This window comes from Dermacentor albipictus, chromosome 5 (genome assembly GCF_038994185.2).
Source record: "Dermacentor albipictus isolate Rhodes 1998 colony chromosome 5, USDA_Dalb.pri_finalv2, whole genome shotgun sequence".
Classification (NCBI taxonomy): domain Eukaryota; kingdom Metazoa; phylum Arthropoda; class Arachnida; order Ixodida; family Ixodidae; genus Dermacentor; species Dermacentor albipictus.
Window position 1 is genome coordinate 152,894,604 of NC_091825.1, and position 20,006 is coordinate 152,914,609.

At 44.5% G+C, this 20,006-nt stretch overlaps 1 protein-coding gene across 2 annotated transcripts; it reads left to right on the forward strand.

Moving 5' to 3' along the window:
- Positions 1 to 90: 90 nt before the first annotated feature.
- Tim17b (Translocase of the inner mitochondrial membrane 17b) lies at positions 91 to 11,258 on the forward strand. Of its 2 annotated transcripts, none has more exons than XM_065432369.1 (7): positions 91 to 202; positions 2,219 to 2,318; positions 5,700 to 5,763; positions 5,979 to 6,107; positions 6,800 to 6,835; positions 7,873 to 7,947; positions 10,940 to 11,258. In XM_065432369.1, exons 1-7 carry the CDS (start codon positions 177 to 179, stop codon positions 11,008 to 11,010), a joined length of 501 nt encoding a protein of 166 aa, XP_065288441.1. In that variant the 5' UTR covers positions 91 to 176; the 3' UTR covers positions 11,011 to 11,258. The 2 variants fall into 2 exon arrangements, with proteins under 2 accessions (XP_065288441.1, XP_065288442.1); XM_065432370.1 differs by lacking the exon at positions 91 to 202 and adding an exon at positions 272 to 421.
- The last annotated feature ends 8,748 nt before the right edge of the window (positions 11,259 to 20,006 follow it).

The window sequence follows — 20,006 nt, forward strand, 5'->3', positions numbered from 1 at the left end:
AATATTGCATATATACAACCACTTACCTAAAAACTAATGCAAGTTACAAAAGTATTTCTGTACCAATTTTAAAAGTTATTATTTTTTAGAGCGCCATTGACGGGCTCGCGAAGTAATGTCTGGCCACATAATCTAGCGCTCCTCCTCCTCCTTCGTTCGCCTCCTCCGAAAACATCATGGAAGAATACGCACGTGAACCATGGTAATTTCCAATTTTCCCCTTATTTAACCTCTCGAGAGCGCCTAAAATCATTCACCAAGACGTAGGAGGCTTTAGAGCGTGGCCCCGATACACTGCAGTCGAATCTCTGTCGGTTATCTTTCAGTTCGGGCAAGCCGCTATTGCATCATAGCTGTGAGATGTTGAGGTACTACGGTCAAGTCGAAATCAAGTCATTCACAACTGATCAAAAGCTGTTCGGTAGGTGTGCGTGTTCGAAAAAATATCGCTAGCCTTTAACCGAAAAGCTGACCTGCATTTTCATTTAAAGCAGGCGTGGTTGTTGGTGCGCATTGTGACAACTCTTGTTAACAGTGAAACTACGATCTTACAACATTCACAAAGGGCATAGCTGTGCGTCGCATGCACTTATGTTACTGGTAACAAACCGACACTTACGCCGTGAATACACTTGGCAGGTGTTGTTACGGATCAAGCAACCTTTTGGTGACAGTCCACCTGTGCCTTCGAAAGCTATGATATAGCTTCCCAAGGTCGGAATCTGAATGAATTGCGGGGTCGCAACATCAGCTGACATCTGTGGTCATCGTGTTTTATTTCTTGCACAGGCAGTAAAAACGTACATAAAAAGCCATGCGCTTCAATAACGGTATTTTCTTGTGTAATGTTAAAGAAATATAATAAAAGGTAGAACAGTGTACAATGCACTGTCTTTTATCGCGGTTGTTCAGCTTATCGTTCATTTGTTCCTTTCGTGAAATTGAATTACGAATATTGTGGAATGGAATTAAGGTATCCACTATCATAAAAAATTATGATTAACAAATCGCACACCAGCGTCATGGTGTCAAAGTGCTGGACAAGTTAGGAAATTATCTGGACCTGCCGAGGTGGCTTTGGCGTTCTGCTGTTGTGCGCGAGGTCGCAGGTTCGATACCCGTTCCTCGCAACTACATTTTGATTGGGGCGGAGTGCAAAAGCGTTTGTGTACCGTCATTTGAGGGCACGTAAAAAAAAAAATCCAGGTTGTCAAAATTAATCTTGAGCCTGCGTTATTTTGCTCTCAACTAGCAGTAGACCTGTGGAGGTATTCTGTAAGAGTCCATCTAGTGGGCATGTCCATTGGGTCTGCTGTTGAAGTTCTGATTGGCTGGGCTGCGCGCGTCCGCAGCAGTGAGGCGCCACAGCCAATCAGCACTTAGAGAATACTACCCCAGTTTGCTTTGCACATGGGCGTGCCAGAGTCATAACTTCTTGCAGTGACATCCTCTTGCCTTGTCATACCCGTGCCCGTGTGGTATACCTTCGATACCATAGCCTGCGCAGTGCTGCATAATTGAACTATTTGAAACAGTCTGTACCTTGTAAAAAATAATTTATGCATAACTTTAAACTACAACACTCCTGCAAGGAGTTTTACTTGGTGAACCTCCTACAGACAGCCTTGAAACAATTTCGACGGGCCTAATGCCATATTGATTTTGGGCTTCGGATTTGACTTGGAAGGCCGAAGTTGCTATGGTTGGTTGCATTGTTGTAAAGGAGAGCAACAAACTCAAGCTAATAGCACTATAGTATGCTTGTTTTCATGATTCACTATTTATGAAGGCGTAAAGTATATTTGTAGATGCATATTTGTATTCACTACCTTAACATGGCTCACTTCAGAAGATGCTGTCATCGACATCACCACATCAAGTGTCATTCAATTTCAGCATGTGGCAGCACCGCTTTAAAAAAAAAAGTCGTTAGCGAACTGAAGGCATTAACGAACGAATGTCATTTTTTGTGCCCATGGGGCATGGATATCAGTGCGCATACATGAGGTACATGGTGGAAGGTACTGAGGTCCACCTCTTGCTCACTGCACCTGAGAACACAATGTGCACTAGATGCCAGTCACATAACCTGTTTTATTAGAGCAGTATCTGCATATGGAAGTGTCTGTAAGATATGGCAACAAGTTGCCTAATACAGTTACTTAATATACGTGGCTCGTGATAAAGCTGTATAAATGTATCCTTTTTTCTCCTTCAGCCCATGGCGCATTGTAGATGACTGCGGTGGTGCCTTCACCATGGGTGCCATTGGTGGTGCTGTGTTTCAGAGCATAAAGGGCTTCAGAAATGCACCCTCGGTGAGTCGGGAGGCCAGTAGCTTGTCTGGGCTAGCCCTTGGATATCAGACTCTTGTGGTAGTGATTCAGTTACAGTTCACAGACCTTGTCAGGTCTGTGAACTGTATTCATTGCTTCCAGGCAGTAGTTTGAGGATTACTGAAATGCAACTACAAAAATTTATGCATTTTCATTATTCATTGACCTTGCGACAGTGGTTTCTCAATAAAAGCTGCTATTCTGCTGATCTCACTTGATTTCGAAACTATGTGACTTCTTTAAGGGGCCCTGAACCACCCCTTAGGCTGGGTCAAATAACCTAGTCTGCAGGTAGCATATGCTGTTGTGAACATCTCAGCCAAGTTTTGTTGTCATATGCGGTGTTTGGAGCACACAAGCGGATCGCGACGTCACCTTTCTCTCAAATGCTCTTTTCAACAGAAGCCTGCCTCCTTACTCTCTTAAGGAGGCAGGCTTATGCTTTATTTTGTAGTAAAGCAGATACCCATACATAACTGCTATTGGTAGCTGCAGTCAGCTACATAGTGCAGATACCACAGCTGCCACGAGTCTACTGGCTAAGCGCACTGTGGCTCAATGAGGACAACCACGTTTGGCTTATGTTTAGTGTGTTGTAGGCACCAAAATCAGAAGTCGTAGCATCCTTGTCAACATCCAAAGTGAAATTTGCACTGCGTGCCACGGTGACATTTAGAAGGCAGAATGTCATGGGCACGCCCCACTGCGCCGTAGCCTTTGCAGTGCAAAGCATTGAAGAAGGAACGGGAGCACAGGAGAGGATGTGTTTGATTGCCAATAACTCCGCTTCTGCTGAATGCATTGAACTACCTTTCGCGGCAAAGTTTTTGCGAAATAGCCTATTTTCATTTCAAATGCCTTTCTCCACTTCGATAAAAAGTAGCTCAGGGCCCCTTTAAATCGTGAGCATCACAGGAGAAGAGTAAAAGAAAAAGCTTCTTAAAGCCAAGCTTTCTTTGCCTCTTCCTTGGACTTTCCAACTGGCGCTGCTGTCTGGCACACAGTGTCGGAGGGTGGTTCATAGTATGTGTATGCATGACAGGAACGCGGCAGAGAAAAAAGGTGACGCGAGAAGCTCGTTTTAACTTTTGCTCCGTATCGAGTGTGCACAATGTCCCCTGGAGCTCCCTGGGCATTGCCACATTAGCCTCTTGACCGCTGTACTTAACCGTGACCCCCTGCAAAAGCATTGCAGAAATTGCAGTGCTTACCTTTCTACTCACGTGCAAGTCCTAAGGGAAGCTAGAGAGAATGGGTAGAACTGACACAAGAACAAATGAATAACAACCTTGCCTGTCTTGCTCACAGTCTCCATACAAGGGGGAGACAGGGTAAAGGTGACATGAGAAGGCAAGGAAACAATACACAATAGCGGTTGCGGGCAAACAGGATAAATTTTATTTCAAGGTGAGGTACAGTACATTTCTGCTATTTCTGAAAAACAAATACCATGCAGATTAGTCAAGCAGACAACTGATACAGGGCCTGCAGAATTAAAGCGCACCGTAGGGTCTAGGCAACAGTAGAGAAGCGGTCACGCGTCAAATCAATACTTCTGTGCTTGCTGCAGTTGTTTTGCAGCCATGGCATTGCTTGAGGTCGCAAGTTTGATCCTGACCGCGGCAGCCGCATTATGATGTGGGCAAAATAAACGCTCGTGCACTTAGATTTAGGGACACGTTAAAGAACACCAAGGTGTCAAAATTAATCTGGAGTCCATCACTACGGCAAGCCTCATAATCTGATTGTGGGTTTGGTATATACAGCCCCATAATTCAAGTAAATTTTAATACTTCTTTCATGATGCAATGTGCCAAATGAGGCAATGAATATGCTCAACCTCTCAGAGGTTATGAAGTATGGCGCACAACAATGCTTCAAGCAAACACCTCCCTCTGTGTGTTCTGTTTACTACACCTACAAACAGCTGTGGTGCGCGCAAGTTTAACATCAACTCGCTGCTCTTGTGTTGGACTAAACAAAGAAATTAATCATTCGCCATAAAAATCACCACTAATTGTTGTCAATTAAAGCAAACAGCACAGAAAGCTTTGCTTACGTTGATTCTCACAGTGCATGGGACCCGCATAATTTTATGACTAACATTGTCAAGGTGTGGAATTTTTTTACTTAAAAGTTGCCCTGCAGTTGGTGCCACTTGTAAGCAAGCACCTGGCTTTAGTTCTTACTGCTTCACATATTACTCTTGCCCTCTTCTTCAGTAAAAGTATTATCACTAGCTTTTAACGTGCAATAAACTGTTTACCTTAATCATGTACCTAAACAAAATTCATAAATTTATACATTATAGTGCAAAGTACTTTTATTGGGGCACACTGACCTTCCGTCACATTTTTAAACAGACACTAAAGAAATACACTCATCAATTTAGACTAATAAAGCATTGTTTGAAAACCCTAGTGTTGTTAATTTTTCAATAATAGGTTTGTTATCAGAAAACGAAGGTCAAAGTTTAAGTTTTTGAATTTTGCATCGAAACTGTCAAGCTGGTGCATCAGTGTGACGTCATGGATTTCAAGGTAATTGTTGTATTTGGATAGCGTTGAGCTCAGTGAAAGTTTCAGATTCTTGCCATGTTGAGTCCTTGGCAACTTTAGAACACAATGTAGTCCGCTTTTACTCATAAAACATTAACTAGGACCCAGCAGATGCCCTCAGAATTACCTGATGTCACGGCGGGCAAGTATAGGAACTCCAAGGCAGCAGCGTCACACATCTTGCACGCTCTTGCACGTTTTCTGGTTTACCAAACATCTTCTCATGTTAAGAGTGTTGTTTTTGGCATTGCAAGACGGTACTTTACAAATGCAGTGGAAATCGCAAATATTGGAATGATCTTCCTGACACAATAGCTTATATTGCCAATCCTGTGACTATTAGACATGAGTTATGAGCACATTTTAAATCTTGATGTTGAATTGATTATGTGAATATGTCATGTGAACGTGTTTCAAATAGAATTGCCTGTACATTTACAAATTTCTTACTCAAGCCTGAATTGTATAAACTGGATTACAACCTTTATCGCTAACTACTGTATAACTTCCATTTCCATAAGGGTGAGTTTATGTACAAGTTGTTTGCTCTTTTTCATTGTTTAACCTTGTTGTAACCCCGCTCACACAATACTCCACATCGAAGCCTGTGAGGATCTTGAATAAATAAATAAAACAGGTGAAATCATATTTCACTTTAGTGTCCCTTTAAGCATGACTTCCTTCTTTGCACCATTGTGAGCAACCTTGAAGGTTTAGCTCACAAGCCAGTTAAGTTGCATGTGTGCCCGTTTATTTCATGTATGTCCCGATTAGCATGCTGACACAGTACTGCCTACCTTTTTAGGGCGTGAATCGCAGACTTCTTGGCAGCTTGGGTGCAATCAAAGAGAGAGCTCCCATCATAGGAGGTGAGAAGGGGCAACCTTTCTATCATTGCTTCAATCTTACCTAAAATCAAGTTTTTTTGTGCAGTTTACCCACATTTTCCTCACTCCTTTTCTGCACTTCAATAAAAATAACGGCTTAACGGCTATTAGAGAATCTTACTAGTTGTACCTGTTGTTGCTGGTATTAGTATATGTGTTGCTGATCATTGACAATAAGTGGTATGCTGTATGCGCAGGAAACTTTGCAGTGTGGGGTGGCTTGTTCTCAACAATAGACTGCACCATGGTCAAGATTCGCAAAAAAGAAGACCCGTGGAACTCAATCACAAGTGGGGCTCTCACGGGAGCCATCTTGGCTGTCAGAAGTAAGGCTTAAGCATGTAAACACATAAAAGCTGACCCTTGTGGCGCACTTTTTGCAAACAAAAATGTGATGGGAAAAAAAAAGAAAAAGAAAGCCTACCCAGCTAAAACACTGCCATTGAGCCCACTATACCTTTACAAGGTTGTTCATGCAACACTTTTCAGGTTGCCAGCCAGCAGAAACCACTACAGCACAAAAAATTATATCTGCACTCAAAGTACGCTGTTAAAATTCCAAAACAGCACAGATTAAACTTGCAAGTAGTTACAACATCAAATCTTGCTTCTAAATATTTCGCGTCTTATTTATCAAGAATGTCAAACAGTGTAAAGGACTACTTGCTGGTTAGGCTGTGTGGTTGTTTGCATTGAGTTGGCTAGTTATTTTTATTGGCAGGCAGCCTCTCATGAGGGTGTCACTTTGTCTTGTCTGCACTGTGATTGGAATGTGTGAACAGGCACATCACAGTATGGCATACGCCCTTCCCTCTTCCCTGATATTCTTGCAAGAAATTAGCTGTGATACGGTTCATGCAGGCCTGCAGTGAAACAACAATCGCACTGTCACAACATGTCATTCACTTGAAAAATCGGGGTCAGTCTTAAGAGCACATCTTCTGCGCCTTCCATTTTATTGCCACCAGCTGTTCCCTTACGATACACTAACAGTTCTTTTTTTACATGTTTCTGACAGATGGTGCTGGAGCAATGGTAGGATCAGCCGTTATAGGTAAGTTTCTGTTCACTGGTAAATGATTCCATATCTACTGGTGCCTTATTAAGATGGCATGAACTTGTCAATATTACTAAAAGGTGGTGGAAATGCAGGCATTCTCATTCGTTGATATTATCAGTACTTGGTGCATTATTTGCATTTTCTTTAAAAATTAAGTGCTTATAAAGATTCCAAATCAACATGTCTGTGTATTAAAGGACCCCGCACCAGGTCTGACAATTTTGAGCTCATAAGTGCAGTACATACAATACTCGCTAACAGTCTGCTAAGTATGACATCCCAATGTGCTGCGGGATGAACTTAAATTTCAAACCAAATGTCATTTGCCTTTCTCCTTGTGGGTGCCGCTCTCCCAGCCGGAAAGTCGTCAATCGTGCAAGTGCACCTACGTACGTGGCTGTGCTGTCTTCAAGAATTATTCAAGACAACATCAGTTATTTGTTTAATTTGTTGCTTCAATAGGTGAATTAAAATTTATAGAAATAAGCATTGTTCTCGTGCAAATAACGCAAAATCACCTACTGCGCGAAATGAGACAAATGCAACAGTTCGTGTGCGAAACCGTCACTGGAAATGCAGCGCTCAACAAGAACGCAAGAGAGAGAGAAAAGAAGGCGGGGCCCGTGACATATTTGTCATGTGATCCTCCGGCTCCAGATAAAGTTGTTGCTTGCTCACTCCGGCTCTAGTATGGGGGAACTTAGGGAAGGAATTTCGCTTGTGCAGGGTGGTAGGGGCCAGTGGAGAGAGTGTCATGTTGGCAGTAACGCTCGCTTCCTAGAATTATGGGCTCACAGCACTTCAAATATTTTTATCTGTTATTAATGAAATAATTTGAAAAATTCTTGTGGTATAACACTACCAAGTGGGCACGTATCAACTTTCATCATAGAACCAAAATTTGCTATGTGGCCTGGTGAGGGGCCCTTTAAGAGATGTTATTATCAATTTTCTTATTTGTTAGTATGGGTGCCTGAGGTATTTGCATAGTATTCAGACTTTAATTTGATGTCCTTGTGCCTTGGTTGCAGGGGGTGTTCTATTGGCTCTGATAGAAGGTGTTGGAATATTGTTTACACGATACTCTGCAGAGCAGTTCAAACCAGGTAAGCTTCATTTGGCATAAAAATGAAACATTAAAAGTAAATGTAAAGAAATGATTTCATTATAACAGTGAAAGCTAGTTTCTGAAGGTCCATTTTTGCTGCTTTGTATTGACTGAAAGGCTGAGCTCGCGCTGACTTCGCAAATTTAGACAAACTGCACAGCATGATGTCACAATAGTACAGCAGTGCTGCCATCACATTTCGTTGGACAAAAGAATTATTTTTTCTTGCTCTGCTTGCATATTTTGTTGGAACGCAAAGTTAATAGATGTTGACCACTATTCTGGATACTGAAACCTTGCTATATTGTTAAATTTGCCATCTTGTTGGCTCTTATTGGCTCACAGGGCTCATAAGCAAACATATTGGAATTTGACCATATCCAGAATGGCTCCTGTGATCAAGTTTTGAAAGTTTACTCTGCAAAGATTGTTCAAAGTGGCGAACAGCAATGATATTACCATGACATTTAGAGGAATACAATTATTACAATACAATACATTACAATTACTACAATAGAGGAATTCCGGATCAAGCTACAGAACAGGTATTCAGCTTCAACTCAGGAAGAGGACCTTAGTGTCGAAGCAATGAATGACAATCTTATGGGCATCATTAAGGAGTGTGCAAGAGAAGTCGGTGGTAACTCCGTTAGACAGGATACCAGTAAGCTATCGCAGGAGACGAAAGATTTGATCAAGAAACGCCAATGTATGAAAGCCTCTAACCCTACAGCTAGAATAAAACTGGCAGAACTTTCCAAGTTAATCAACAAGCGTAAGACAGCTGACATAAGGAAGTATAATATGGATAGAATCGAACATGCTCTCAGGAACGGCGGAAGCCTAAAAGCAGTGAAGAAGAAACTAAGAATTGGCAAGAGTCAGATGTATGCATTAAGAGACAAATCCGGCAATATCATTACTGATATGGATGAGATAGTTCAAGTGGCTGAGGAGTTCCATAGAGTTTTATACAGTACCAGTGGCACCCGCGACGATAATGTGAGAGAGAATAGTCTAGAGGAATTTGAAATCCCGCAAGTAATGCCGGAAGCAGTAAAGAAAGCCTTGGGAGCTATGCAAAGGGGGAAGGCAGCTGGGGAGGATCAGGTAACAGCAGATTTGTGGAAGGATGTGGGCAGATTTTTCTAGAAAAACTGGCCGCCCTTTATACACATTGCCTCATGACTTCGAGCGTACCGGAATCTTGGAAGAACGCTAACATAATTAATCCATAAGAAAGGGGACGCCAAAGACTTGAAAAATTATAGACCGATCAGCTTACTTTCCATTGCCTACGAAGTATTTACTAAGGTAATCGCAAATAGAATCAGGAACACCTTAGGCTTCTGTCAACCAAAGGACCAGGCAGGATTCCGTAAAGGCTACTCAACAATAGACCATATTCACACTATCAATCAGGTGACAGAGAAATGTGCGGAATATAACCAACCGTTATATATAGCTTTCATTGATTATGAGAAAGCGTTTGATTCAGTCGAAACCTCAGCAGTCATGGAGGCATTACGAAATCAAGGTGTAGATGAGCCGTATGTAAAAATAGTGAAAAATATATATAGCGGCTCCACAGCCACCATAGTCCTCCATAAAGAAAGCAAAAAAATCCCAATAAAGAAAAGCGTCAGGCAGGGAGATACGATCTCTCCAATGCTATTCACAGCGTGTTTACAGGAGGTATTCAGACACCTGGATTGGGAAGAATTGGGGATAAGAGTTAATGGAGAATACATTAGCAACTTGCGATTTGCTGATGATATTGCCTTGCTTAGTAACTCAGGGGACCAATTGCAATGCATGCTCACTGACCTGGAGAGGCAAAGCAGTAGAGTGGGTCTAAAAAATTAATCTGCAGAAAACTAAAGTAATGTTTAACAGTCTCGGAAGAGAACAGCAGTTTACGACAGGTAGCGAGGCACTGGAAGTCGTAAGGGAACACATCTACTTAGGGCAGGTAGTGACCGCGGATCCGGATCACGAGGCGGAAATAATCAGAATAATAAGAATGGGCTGGGGTGCGTTTGGCAGGCATTCTCAGATTATGAACAGCAGGTTGTCATTATCCCTCAAGAGAAAAGTGTATAACAGCTGTGTCTTACCAGTACTCATGTACGGGGCAGAAACCTGGAGGCTTACGAAAAGGGTTCTACTAAAGTTGAGGATGATGCAACGAGCTATGGAAAGAAGAATGATGGGTGTACCGTTGAGGGATAAGAAAAGAGCAAATTGGGTGAGGGAACAAACTCGATTTAATGACATCTTAGTTGAAATCAAGAAAAAGAAATGGGCGTGGGCAGGACATGTAATGAGGAGGGAAGATAACCGATGGTCATTAAGGGTTACGGACTGGATTCCAAGGGACGGGAAGCGTAGCAGGGGGTGTCAGAAGGTTAGGTGGGCAGATGAGATTAAGAAGTTTGCAGGGAAGACATGGCCACAATTAGTACATGACCGGGGTAGTTGGAGAAGTATGGGAGAGGCCTTTGCCCTGCATTGGGCGTAACCAGGCTGATGATGGTTGATGCGTGTGTGTGTGTGTGTGTTGCTTTCTGCCGGCCACACTTGCTTTGGAAAATGGAATGTGCCTGGCACTCACTGTCTGCGTACTCGGGAACAATGGCTTCGCATGTCGTGATTTTGCTGCTCCGGCCACCACTAATCTTTTACCGCTGGGACTGTACCACTTCTTGCTTTGGTAAAAGCTCTGATCAAACTTAGAGTGAAAAACTAGATATAGTAGAAGCTTTCCTTAGCCAGATATGACAGCATTGTGGCTCAGCAGTTCCAAATTAGAAATTAAAAAACCTATTTTGTTTATTTTCTGAGTTGTTGAGAGCTTACCTTCAGCAGTATTCCTAATTCTGTTCGTTCGTTTGTACTAGTACAGCATCTTAACATCACGTAATGATCTCACCATAGCTAAATGTGGGGCCCAAGTGTCTCATTTTCTGTGGTCACACACCTTGTTGCAGTGAATCCACAAATGGAGGACCCATCGCAACTAGGAGCAACACCATTTGGCACCAGTTCACAGTACCAGTGAATGTGGACATCCTGTGCACGAGCAGGAGTGTGTGTGTGTGGAGGACTAGCTGTGCAGTGGTGCAATCCCAAGCACCTGTGGTGGACAGCCGCTCGCCCCACTGTTTATAGAGAAGATTGTTAGTTAGCCAGCCATGAGCATGGTGTCATGTGCATATTCAAATCCATTAAGATATCCACTTCCAAAGAGTGCCAGTTCCACATTGCAGTGTGGAGGAGTGGCACTTCTAATAAAAGAAAAGGAGTAGACACAGTGGCCTTGTGTGTTTGTGCCCCAAAACACTGAATAGTAGCTCTTTCTGCACAAATGTGACAGCAGTCTATGGCACCATAACTTTGTCTTGAAGGCGCCTAGCAACACTTTTTTAGCATGACAAAAAACTTGCACAATAGCTAGACAGTACTATCTGCAACATCTGATTGAAGTATTTTTACTATAACTGATGCTGGGACTTCAGGATTTTGCTCAAATGGCTGCCTGTACTTTCAAATTTTCAAAACCCCAGCACTTCTTCCCCCTGTTCTTATGAAGGAGTAAGTGGGATGGCTACTGGGCAGATATGCTTGGGCGTCACAACTAGGCAGTGTCACCACCTGAAGTCAAAGCAGAGAAATCTTATCCCTGGTGGGTTGGCGGGGCCATGTAAAGGCAGAGAACAATGGTGTACAACATCTGATGGATTGGCATGGGACTTGAGTGGTGGCATGCTCTGCCAGCCATGACAGGATGGTTCCAATAGCTAGCTCCATCACTAGTGCCACCTTCTCTGGCATGTTCAAAAAGTTTGGTTAATATAAAATCCCTCATCTTTGTGTTATCCGTGTTTACTCCACATGCAGAATTCTCATTTTGCTTAACCACCTTCATCCCCTTCAGGCACTTATAATTCTGCCTGCTGAAAGGAAAATTATTTTTTACATTTCTTAGATTTACAGCAGCAAACCACATAACTCAAAAATGTCAATGAGGTTTTGTACTTCTCCAAGTGACTCCATGCTTCGTGTATTATGGTACTGAAACACATTTGACAATTCTGTGTACTTGAAGAACACCCAGTCACTTAACCTAGATGTAAACTACTGTAAAATAAAGACGCAGTCTTGGTCAAAAGGCAAAGCATCGATTGCAATAGCAAATTAGTAGACAGCTATACGAAGTAAGGATAGCAGTTCTATCGACTGAATAAACTTTTAAGTATTCGCTTGCTAACTAAATTAACAAGCACGATGTCACGCACACACAAACCAACATAAACACCTCTCACTCGACCGCGCGCACTCGCTGTCAAAACGCTGCAGTGAGGAAGCACGGCAGCAGCAGCAAGCGAACGCTTCAATGCGAACGAAGTGGCGAAAACACAGCGCTCACAAAGCTATCAGAAACAGTCCCCATCGCAGATGGGTTTCAAGATTGGACCGACGCGCGGCCGTGCTATACACAGCAGAAGCTGGAGTACAACGCCCCCACTCGCTTCCTCCCCACACTCCCCCCTAGTGCGCGGGGTTGAGCCGCCGACCCTCGCACGCTTTCAGTCGCACATACAGCATACGGCACGCGGGAACGATGCTATCGCCAGTGGCGTAGCTAGGTCACGTGGCACCCGGGGCCCATAGGTCTTCTGTCAACACCCCCGCTGGGTGTAGCCGATGGAAAGAGGGGTGTCTTCAGACGTATATGCCCCCCCCCCCCTCACTGGCCCCTTGCACCCGGGGCCCACGGCCCCCCCTGTTGCTACGCCACTGGCTATCGCCCTTGCACTTTACACATCACGGCAACGACGACGGCAGAAATGCGCCTGGAGTGTCCATACAATTCTGGCAATAAATGAAAGCAGAAAACCCACTGCATGACTATACATACTGGTGCCGCGAACAAATACCGAGCAGTCAATGCTCCAACTCTTCCCTAGCATGGCTCGTGCGTATTAATTTCATAGCATAGGTCTAATGAAAAGTGTCAATGACTATAAAATGCGTTTTAAATTTCATTGTTTTAGCTAGAAATTTGGATTTAGACGTCTTTGCTTGTACGATTGTACATGCAGTCCACGCTTATTCGCGCTTGCCCCCGTACGTATACAGCACCGCACGCTTCGGCGCTGTGCACAGAAGCGCGCTTACTAAACAATATCCGGCGTACTAAAGAAACGGATAAATCTGTAACCACAGGCGTGCAGAGAGCTTTTAATTAGGAGGGACAAAGCTATATTTCAGCGCTTTCCCCATACACCACCTTCATTTTCGCGTGCTATCTACATCAGGACATTTCGCGGACATTTCGCGGAATAAATGAAAAACGCAAAAGTATTGCGTTGTGCTTTTCAAAGAAGTGGTCGGTAACGTTAAGGATGCTAACTTAGTAATGGTTCTAGAGCTTAATTGTACATCTTGTCCTCATTAATTCAAGAGCATGTCATCTTTTGACCAATGCTGAATGATCGAAGCTGGTAGATAGTGAGCGCAATGTCATGCACAACATAGCACGCATGGGACATGGAACACACGACTATGCCATTCCTCCCGAGCTGCCCAAACTTTCGGGGGGAAGTCTGCCCCCCTGTGCGCTCGGCTTAGAGCGACATGTTATCAAAGTGGAACAAAGATGCCTCTTTTAAGAAAGCGGCGTCAAGGTCAGGCGCAGGTGTCGACTCTCAGTCTATGCAGGGACACTACTCCAGTCATTCTCCCGATATATTAAATTAACTAAAATTAACATCTGTGCTTTTACGTGCCAGGACTGCGATCTAATTGTGAGGCACGCCGCAGTGGGGGACACCGGATTAATTTCGACCACCTTTTGTTTTTTTAGCGCGCGCCCAATGCACGGTACCACGGGCGATTTTGCATTTCTGCCCCGTCGCGACGGTCGTATTGCGCCGATACCTAAGCTCGATCCATCATCAGTTCGTCCAGAGGAATAGAGGCCAATCACGCTTCTCAACGTTGACTACAACACCTTCACAGCTGCGAGATGTGGCCGCCGTGGCCAGGATTCGATCACCCTGCTTAGCAGTGCAACGCCAAAGGCAACCACGGCGAGTTGTATACGCTTACGAAATTGCGCAAGTGCGCTTTCCCGCGTGCCTCTTCGGACCTGATCACAACGCGTCTGTACTAGATTTTAAAATAATGCACCGGTAGCATGAGCGTGTTGTTGGGCGCCACCAATTCTCCCGCCATCCTGTGCAAGTTCCCGAGTGTTTTGGGCGCATTTGCGCTCCGCACGGGAGCATCGAGACATCCTAGCTAGCGATGGTTAGTGGTGTAGCGATGGTACAGCGCCACGGCTCTCTTTACCAACATTACGTTATGCATCGAAAGACACTTCTAAATGGAACTCGTGCTGCGTGGAAGAAGTCAGATCGGCACAGATTAAGTCGACAGTCCTCAATAATTATGCAGATCCAACGCCCGTATCGCGGAATCCCTGTGAATTAAGCGAAGCTTTCCTGAACTAAATACGATATGTCATCCTGAGCAACGCGCAACCTAGCTCATGCAATTTTTATGCACCGCACAGGTCGCAACTCTAACGTCACGCGTAACGAAGAAGATGAAATGTTTGTGCGTCACACTGTTCACAAGTATAGGGTGTGCGAATAATAGAAAGTTTCGAATTACGAATCGAATAGTCACTATTCGTATAGACACGAATATGTTGCGGATTATTTTAGGATATTCCAAAACGTCAAGTGCGCGCAAATAAACAGAAAACACGAACAAAAGTGTGATAAATTCCATCCCTGCGGGAGGAATTCACGTAGTGGAACACGTTGGCCATCGGGAAGCCGGACTTTACCGGCTGCGCAGCGATCGTTCGCAGTCCCCGAAAAGTTGTTCTTTATTCTATGAAGTCCCGTGTATGCGTGCAAACTGCCTATTTGTTGCTAATGCTTCGTTTGATTGCATTTTCAATAAAGAATGCTTAATAACGCGCTCGTAATGACAGTAACTAATTGAGCACGTTAAGAATACCAGTATGCGAACATCTTTTGTATACTAATTCTGAGAACGTCTATTCATTATTCGCAAACTATTCGGAAAGTAGCCCGTCCGATTCGATTCGCTTCTGGCACAATCGATTTGAATTCAATTCGGCCTTGAAAATTAATATTCGCATATGTGCCCCAATGCAAACAAACGCCAGTTCGTGCGATGGCACACTCTGAGACGCCGTGACGTGTCACGATGGCGATGTTTGTCAGAGGAAGAGTGGTGAGGAGAGGTACGCGTGCAGCGCGGCGAGGTTGACTTCGGTTCGCCCCTTTTCGTTCTTGTGTCTGTGACCTAATTAAAACAGGCGCGGGAGCAAGTGCTCGTCGCACGTGATACGCGACGTCACGCGCGCAGCTAGCTATTCGGCAAGACAGCAACGGCAGACACGGTCGGGTCAACAAAGGCCCGGATGGTTCGCAAAGATTTAGAAAGGTGCCTTGTAAATACTCTGGCACCTTGTGTTGCGAAAGCATAGTTTCCCGTGCGACATCATATGCAGTGTTTTACGTAACATGAATGAAGGAATAAAAAAAAGAAGTAGTTAACCGCAACTTAATGAAACCAGCGACATATAGTTTGCGTCATGTGGCGCTCCTGAGGGTATTTTTTATATTGCGCTTGTGAGTTAATTGTGAGTTAATTAACGAGGATAAATTATGCAATTTATTTAAATATTCACTTTAGGGCCAAGTGGGTTTCGTTACGTCCGACCGATCCAATTTTCCAACGACCGATCCAATTTTTTGTGGCATCGTCCATGCTGCGTGCCGATTTTTCCCAGCGTTTCAAGAAAGCCCGCGAAATATGAAACAAACCCACGTGACTGCGCTCGTGCGCTATCGTATTGCAGCGCTCTCAGCCGTGCGTCGAGCCTATCGCTTACCAGGGTGCTTTCTTTCCGTGCGCCGCCGACAAAGTTGCTGACTCACTGTAAAGCCTATGCCTAGAGACGCGGCCGGTCACTTTGTCACGGTCCGAGCGCACGGTTCTTTCGCACGAAGCGCAGTTGAGAGCGCTGCAATGCGATAGCGCACGAGCACCGTCACGTGGTTTTATTTCGTATTTCGCGGGCTTTCTTGAAACGCCGAGAAAAATCAACAGGCAGCATGTACGTCGCCATAAAAAATTGCATAGGTTATCTTGGAATATCCTCTACAACATAACGAAACGCACTTGGTCCTAAAGTGATATTTAAAAATTTTGCATAATTGATCTTCGTCAATTAACTTACTAAGCGCAACATAAAAAAATATCCCAAGAAGCGCCACACGACGGCAAACCACGTGTCATTTGTTTCATTCAGTTGCGGTTAACCACATCTTCTTTAAAATTCTTGGTTCATGTTACGTGAAACACCCTGTATACGACCACAGAGTCCTTTGCACGGGGAAGCACTGACTGCCTTTCTATTTAGCTGTGTTTCATTTTTATATTAAACACTGTAAGTCTGGTCGGGCTGTTACATTAGGGGAACAAACGCATTGCAATTCCCGTACCTGCAGTACATTATTAACTCTACATCACGTGCACAGAACACATCCCAAAGTAACCAACCCAAGTTTTTCTTCAAAACTCTCTGCTGTGGCTCTCAGTCGTTTTTCGCAAAGATCTACGAGCATTTAAACACATCAATTCGTGGAACACAGGGGTAAACTACATGTGGATGATAAGTTCGCGATTAGCTCACTCGATGTGAATCTGGCCCCGTCGGCACAGTGCCGTTGCGACGATGCTTGCACTGTTCAGCGCGAGAAGTGCTTGCATTAAAGCACCATGCAGCCATGCGCCACGGCGCGGTTGACGTATTCTCCTCAACGAATCTTGCCTCTAGTCTGTCTCGGTGTAATTGCGTGCAGCACAATGGGCCTGCGGCTAAAACCTGAAGCAGTTTTAAACGTTCCAAGGGAGTACCACAGCGCCAGAACTCAACATCGCCGTAAGAACTTAGAAGTTGAGAAGGACCGCCCAAAGATAGGCAAAATGATATGCGAGACGAGGTTGAAGAGCAAACGCGGCTAGCTAATATTAAGAGGAAGAAATTGAATTAATGTAATGCGCAGGGGAAACAGTGGCCCGTTAGCGTTGGGTGACAAGGTAAGGGAAAATAGTAGTTGATAAGGTGGCGCGATAAGGTTAGGAAATTTGCAGACATAAGATGTAGTCGGCTGACGCAATACAGCTAATGAAATTCGCTGGGAGAGGCCTTCAGCTTGCAGTGGTCATATAACCAATTAAGGCTGATGAATAACGTGCATTCCTGGTTAAGTGGGTAACATGAGTCCGCTCAATTTTGTAGCACGGGTCTAATGACTTAAGATGCATGCGACTACAGCGTGATCCTCATTATGCTGGTCAATGCGCAAGAGGCGTCACCTCGATGTGCGCAGCTAAGCGCACATCGCGTGAAGGAGTAGATGTAGGGCAGTGATGCACGGAAATGCCCGGCGCTGAAGCGGGTCTCCAGTCCTTTCGAGATAGCACCACGGCCGCCCGTCTCGCCTGGAGCACGTGCCGACGAAAACCGACACCGCGTGCACGAGAGTACAAAAGAGAGAAGAAGCGCCTCGAGATGCACTGGAGGTGGTCTCCCCCCTCCCGACACTTTCGGAAACCAGACAGGCCCTCTCGTTCTTCACCTAAGGCAACCGCGGATGCGCCTCCTCATACCAACGATCCTTTCTCTCTCTCGCCCTCTTTCCTGAAAACAACTGCGGAAAATAGGCGTAGAGCAGTCTGCGCACGTGGTCCAACCAAGGTGACTGTTTGGGCATGTTGGTAGGACGTGAATGCAGCTTCTTGCGCCAAGAAGAGGTCTCAGCCTCTTCTTTGTTCTCGTCTTGTGCGCAATAAGCTGCATTCAAGTCCAACCAAGCTTCCGTCAGCGAATTATTCGCTTTTCTGCTTTCTTCAGGAGCGACAAGGGCTCCTACTTTGGTGTATGAGCGAGAACCACAAGTTCACGAAGCTTCTCGTTCGTAAGAGTTGTTTTCCATTATCCGGTTGCTTTCCCTAATAACATGTCTAACTTTATAAGTCTTTACGCATGCAACGATTTCATGATTAGATTAACGCTTCTAATCAATCATTTCATCAAGTCGTCATTAATGAGTGGAATAAATTGCCCAATTCAACAGTAAATGAACAGAACCCTTTTCAAGGTGGCAAGAAGCGTTGTCAAAGCACATTCGCAGTCAACCACATAAGTGATGTTCTTTTTACTAACCGTATTTAGTGTTGCATAGAACAGTTGTGTTATTGCCATAATTCTTCTTGTATGAAGTATTTTAGTTTTTTTTGTTCTTATATGCATGTTATGTTTTTGGCTTGACGAAATTGTTTTTTGATTGTATAAATGATCACTGTCTATTAATGATGACTGCCCCCTCCTTCTCTTACCTTTTGCAATGCCCCACTAGAGACTTTTAAGGGAAAATTATGGTGCTGATAACATCACGATAGGTCGGCAACTCTTTTTACAAACAGAACTCCCTCCACCTTTTATTATTATTCTTCGGGTGCGGGTCTGGATCTTCTGCAACTTCGCGCCGAACAGCTTTTAACAACTGACACCGCTGCACCCACATATTTTGGTGGTATCACTTATAAAAGCCCGGCGCAGAAAAAAAAAAATTGATTGCGGGTTTCTAGAACAGGAAAGGAACCGCAGTTTCTGCCTTTAAATAATCAGTGGCAGTTAACGTCCCAAGGCTACACTTTGCCAATAACCTTTTCAATCCCGGATTTTGATGTCAAGGTTACATAATTACGTTCCATTTAAACTCCACTGAAATAAAATAAAGGTAGTAAGATAATGCTTTGCGCATTTTCTAGTGAGTTCTCGCAATTACACAGTCATTAAATTCCAAACACAGTCAGTCAGTCCGCGCTTTTCCAAATAAAGAGATCTAAATCAGCTGCTCAAACAACACGCACAAGTTAATTACTAGCTGAAGACACCACGACCAAAGAAGGAACAATTATTCCTTCGTCGTCGCTTACGCACCGTGGCACGTCGAACACCCCGCCAAACACAGCAGTGCCTTTAGTAGAGAGTTTTAGTATTGGGGACGCAAGGCGTTGGGGCCCCAAGCGCTTGGGTGCGTTTGCGTTTGCGTACGCAAGCAGAAACGTGTTATAGGTTAGCGGCCCCAAACGCAAACCGCAATGAGGTCGCATGCGCTCGCAGCACCACCAACGTCTGAGCGTTGCTGCGTTATCATGCTATAAAATATGAAATGAAGCATATGAAGTAAAATACATTAAACTCTTTTTATTAGAAGCAGTTAATAGAGAGGTTTACAGCGTCCGGTAATCGGGTAAACGCAGGCTGGGGCGTTGGGGCGGAGCCATGAACTAGAGCGGTCTGCATGGTGCTGCCACCTGGTGGCGCAAAGCTCAAATCGACAAAAGCAGCTAATATTGCTGTAACCAAGTCTATTCTACTTCGCTGCTGGTGTAAATTATCGGCACTGGCTTAATTGTGTTGCTGCCAAAAATTTATACCCGCAGCAAAGTAAAATACGCTTGGTTACTGCAATATTAGCTGTTTTTGTCTGTTTGAGCTTTGCGCCACCAGGTGGCAGCACCATGCAGCCGCTCTCGTTTATGGCTCCGCCCCAACACCCCAACTGCGTTTATCCGAATGCCACACACGCTAAACCTCTCTAATACACATAAAAACGACGTCTGTCGACACTTGGCGAAATATTTATTAGATTATCTACCCGCTAGCTACTCGTAAGTTCTCCTATACCGCAAGAGTCACGTGGGTAACGTGACCTCTTAGGGGCAGCGATGTTTTCGGCCGCTCCAACAACCCAAGGACGCAAGTAGACGTAGCGGTCTACGCATGCGCAGTAACGTCGCCCCTAGTTCTTGCGTACGCAAGCCGCTTGCGTCCCCAACACTAAAACTCCCTAGTGACGCGGTCGCGCGTAGCGGTACTTCTTGCAGTGCGGAGTGAACCGGAGTCGCATGTCGGGCAATCAGAGGGCTCGACTG